The 5148-nt window shown below is 26.4% G+C and overlaps 1 protein-coding gene across 1 annotated transcript in view; it reads left to right on the top strand.

Annotated features, from left to right (window-relative positions):
- The first annotated feature begins 2289 nt into the window (after positions 1 to 2289).
- LOC107459203 (kinesin-like protein KIN-14F) overlaps positions 2290 to 5148 on the top strand; it is a 12796-nt gene continuing 9937 nt past the window's right edge. The window contains exons 1-2 of the mRNA XM_052262519.1: positions 2290 to 2389; positions 2663 to 2862. Of these exons, the coding sequence (XP_052118479.1) occupies positions 2685 to 2862 (178 nt within the window). The 5' untranslated portion in view covers positions 2290 to 2389; positions 2663 to 2684. The remainder of the gene's footprint in view (positions 2390 to 2662; positions 2863 to 5148) is intronic.

Raw genomic sequence — 5148 nt, 5'->3', positions numbered from 1 at the left:
AAAATTTACATTCAAAGACATACCAAACCCTCTATTATTTTAATTACTAGTTCTTCTAATATTGACAGCATTAAGTAGCATCTTTTTTTCACTTTGATCTGAATTGGTTAATTGTATTTCTTGTTGCAAAAGCAAAGAATAGATAAAATTCACACTGGGCAGTGGCATCATCAATATAATCTGTGATTTCACTGTTGGTATTGCTCATTTAACCCTCTCAAAATTCTAATAGCATGTTCTTGGTCTTTATATTTTCTTTTGATCTTTAGTCCACATGAGCATGATGCTCCACAGACACAGGATGGGATTGATTTGAACTCATCAAGTTCTTCCTAAATTCCCTTAAGTTTAGTGAAAGATGCAGTGATGGATAGATTTCCATGCTTCATCGCAAATATCTCTTCTTGAAGATCAGCTATCCGAAACAAATCATCTTCAAGGAATCAATGCTTGAGATCATTCTAGAGCTTTGAGGCTACGTTACACCAAAGAACACTCTGAAGAATCTCTGTGCTTAGGAATAAATGCAATCATGATAGCACAAATGTATTGCATCTGTCCCAAGTTTCATAGGTTTAAGTCAAATTTTCAGATTTTAGAATGCCTCCATCAATTAATTCCAACTTGTTTTTTGATGGATAGCCAAACTGATCTCGCTTATGAGTGATAATTTCAAGTTGTAAGAGGAGTTTGAGTTAGTGATAAACCTGAGCTTTCATTTGGATGGAGATAGGAGGGACTTGTCGGGTCTTGAATCGGGTTCAATGTTGATCTCCCTGAAGGCTGGCAAGTTGATTCATCAATCTTGTGAGATTTTGTAAATCACTCACTGAAAATGTTTACAATTGTGAATTTTCTGAATTATCCACTACAGCTTCTCGATCTGCCATGGATGTCACAGAAGAAAGCGTAAAGTTCACCATTCTTGCTTAACAATATTTGCAGCACGCTCATCGCACCATGATGAAATATGTTCTGAGCTGCAAATTTCTTAGTGAAAAATGAAGACTCTACTATACAAGCTAAAGAAGGAAGAAATGTGTCTATTGCACTAGTGAAGAAATTACACCTTTATAGAGACAAAAGATACAGTTATATATAGCAAAAAAAAAATTATATTAACTATCTTTTCATATTTTATTATACAATTGCAATCTATTAGTGTCACACAATACTTAATAAAACAAAGAGTACCGAGAATACTAATAGTATACATGCATATATACAAAGACTCATGAAGTGGATATCACTTTTTCACCGTCTATCTCCGTTTAAAAAAATACTCTCTATTTCAATCTTATTTTTATTATGAATTTCTGTCTAAATATTTTAGTAAAAAAATAGATAAGCATATAAATATTATCTTAATTATTTTTTAAATTAACACAAAATTATAACATAATTCAATATAATTCAGTAAAATTTAATATAATATAACAATTCAAATACAATTTAAATAATTCAATATACAATTAAATATTAAATAAAAATAATAATAGTTTCTAACATAAAATAATATAATTCACTTTAGTAAGTGAGAACGTTTTAGTAAATTCTTGTTTGTAAAAATTTAGTAGGTTCTATGGGATGAATATTTTTATTCTGTCTCTATTTTCGTTTAATAAAATTGTGAAAAAATAGGAAAAAAAAAGAAAAAAATAAAAATTATTTTATTAATTATTAATTAATTAAATTATGAAGGTAAAACTAAATATATATAAAGCATTGTCTATAAAAGATAAAAGTAAAGATAAGATAAAATAAGATAAAAAAATGACATAAAGATAAGATAAGATAATAAAGACTAAATTTGTTGGGTTGAATTTGTGGACTGTGAGACTTCTTTATTATTATCAGTGGAAGAATGGTTTAATATGTCTTCGCAAACAAGAAGATGAAAGATGTCAAGAACACCATACTTATTGAGATTAAGATAAAAGGATTGAGAAGACAAAGACTTGATAAAGATATCAGCTAGCTATCTAGAAGAGGAAATGGGGAGAAGTTTCATCATTCCAACTTGAGTTTTTTTTTGTCAAACCAAGCGACAATCAACCTCTAAATGTTTGTTTCATCATAAAAATTCGGGTTAGCAGCAATACGAAAAGTATTCTAATTATCACAATATAAAACTGGTGGACGAATAGAAGAGATGCGTAAAAAGTAATTAGTGTTTTATTTTTTCACTTTACTAATTTTAATATTATATTTAAAAAGAATAGCGTTGAATCGTTGATCACATTTGACACCATTTGAAAATTCTTCTCTCACTCATCACTATATCACTATAACATTAACATTGAACCCAAGCATTCAACATATAAATAAGCTTCTTCTCACTTAGCTTGTTTCCTCAACCTTGGCTTTCATTTTCTTCTTCCACATACTGGTACCACTTTTATCCTTTTTTTTCTTTTTTTTTAACATTATAATTAAGCCTTATATATCTACATTTTTTCCTTTGCTCAATTTTCTCTTCTTATTATTTTTTCGCTTGATTATATACATTACAATCACAAACACAATGCATAATAACTATTCTAATTTTGATTCTATATATACATTACTATCATGCATATATTGGTAGATTTATTTATATAGATACAAATTCTATTTATCTAATTTCATATCCTTACATTGGTTCTATATATATATGTATCAGAGAGGAGAATAATTTATTGAAGATGCCACAAGAGAGCTTCCATAATCCATTTTTCACTTCTCCTTCAAAGAGAGGATTGAAGGGTTTGGTTCCTAACAACAACAATTATAATAATGAAGCTTCTTCAAAGAATGCCATAGCAATAATAGAGGAAAGTTTCAATGATCATGAATTGGCTCAAAGAAAGGCAGAGGAAGCAGGTAATTAATTACATACATATACCACTTAATTAATCAATTGTCTCCTTTTAATTACTTTATTTCGATAATACCGACTTTTTTTATACATCATTCTATATTAATTAGTTTCTAAATTAATATCCTATAATTTATAAAATGCCTTTAAAAAAAGGTTACTACATATATATTTCTTGCACTTCTAACAATGATTTCCATGTGATTATATAAGAAGATATAAAAAATGCCTATAAGAGAATAGTTTTTATGCATTAATTATCAATGATGTTAAACAAATTTATATTAATATAAATAAGAATTAGAAAAAACATTAACATCGTATTAAATACAAAAACTTGTTATTTGAGTTGAACATATTTTGTTAAATTTTCTTCTATTATTAGTTGTTATTATAAAATTACATTGGCCGAAGAACTATTCTCTGTTTATAGTAGTATTTTGAACTTTATATTACTTTGTTATTATCAAGTTTAAAGAGATCATGATGAGAGTTCATAACCAGTGAAATATGGAAACAGAAATTATGTTTATAAATACGCTAAATTATTTACATATATTTTATTGTCTTTAAAGATGAAATTTTTATTTTAATAATTAATTTTTTATTTTTAACTCTTAAATTAAATTGGTTGTTAATAGTATTACTCACTTCTTGCATGTACTGAGTTGCAAACAACACAACGAACTTAATTGTACAAAATTTTAATTTGGAAAGGGATCAAATTTTGGATATATATGTAATCTTTGAATTTTTAATTTGGACATACAAATTTTTTAGTTAATTTTTGTCGTCTCTCTAACAGGACCATTTTAAAAGTAAAAATAATTTTCCAAAGAAAATTGTTGATCCTTATTGCTATTCTTTAATTTTTCTTTTTAATTTTTTATTTTTTTATTGTGGTGTAGTTCCTACTCCAAAAATAAAAAAGTGATATAATTCTTTATCAAAAGTAAATGAGTGGGAAAAAGATACTTGAGTTGAGGCACAATTCTTGGTGTGATGTTAGGTTCTTATGACCCCGTGGAAAAGAAACAAATTTCATGTTGTTCTTTTAAAGTAATTTATTTGTTTTTTTTTTTTTTGTTTTACTTTTTCTTTTGGTCAACCAAATCATTGCATGACCCCATTTATTTAATAAAAGAAAAATAAATAAAAGAGAAGAAAACAAAAAAGTAATAGTTGGTTCTATATGCTAAACAAACATTGGTTAGAGAAAAGAAAAAAAAAATGTGATGAAGCAAAAGATTGTTATGGCAAAGCATGATGTTGATTGATCAAGGGTAATATAATAATACCCCACAAAAATAATATTAGTGTGGGTCCAAAATTTTGTGTGATATATATAGATTATTGTTGTGGGAGCATATAGTCTTTGACATTATCTATTAAGCCACTTCATCAAAGCTAGAAACACCATATATAATAATTTTGGTGCTATCTAATTAAGATGCATGCCACATTATTATTGTGATAACAAATGATTATTGTTTGTCAACTTTAACTTTAATCTTTGTTGATTGAGATTGAATAAATTGTAATTAAACAGGATTAAATTAAAGAGAGGTGTCATTTATTTCTTTGGTCTCTTTAATTAATCTCAAGTTATAGTAATAAAAAACGTCAAAACCCAATGAAATTGAAAATGAATTGAATCTGAATTATTTGACTAAAAAAAAAACATTAAAACTCTCTCCGCTTAAAATTTCTTGATTCCTTTAAATTTGTGTGAAAAAATCAGCTTGCATAAAGTTAATAGAATTGTTTCCCTAAAAATTACTATTACAACTCTTTTCATTAAAGAACATTCTTTGACAACTGGATATATATAGTTGCATTGCTTCCAAAGATACTTTCACATTTTTCAAGAGCATTGTTGTAAAGAAGAAACAAGAGAACTTTTAACAAAGGAGCTAGATAGGTCGATTACTTAGTTGATTACACTTATTTGATGACATCTAAAACAAATTAAATACGTATTTATTTTTTTGGTTGGTCGAGTGATCAGTTTATTTGTTCGCTTAAATAAGTATGGAGATTTAAATTCTGCCTTATACATACAGCAATTCATTAGTCAATAATAGACTCTTAAATGAAGTTCAGATTGATAGAATAACATCAATAATAAAACTCTATTTCACTATATTTAATTTTAATTACATGAATAAAATAATATCATTATACTTTAACATACATTATATTTACATTGAGAATGAATATATATAAATAATCTTTTAATAATATAAATGGAATATAAAAAAAATATAATTATATTATATTTAAATACTTTT

The sequence above is a fragment of the Arachis duranensis genome, chromosome 1 (genome assembly GCF_000817695.3).
Source record: "Arachis duranensis cultivar V14167 chromosome 1, aradu.V14167.gnm2.J7QH, whole genome shotgun sequence".
Lineage (NCBI taxonomy): Eukaryota > Viridiplantae > Streptophyta > Magnoliopsida > Fabales > Fabaceae > Arachis > Arachis duranensis.
The sequence above is the reverse complement of the archived record's forward strand: the minus strand, read 5'-3'. Positions and strand labels throughout refer to the sequence as shown.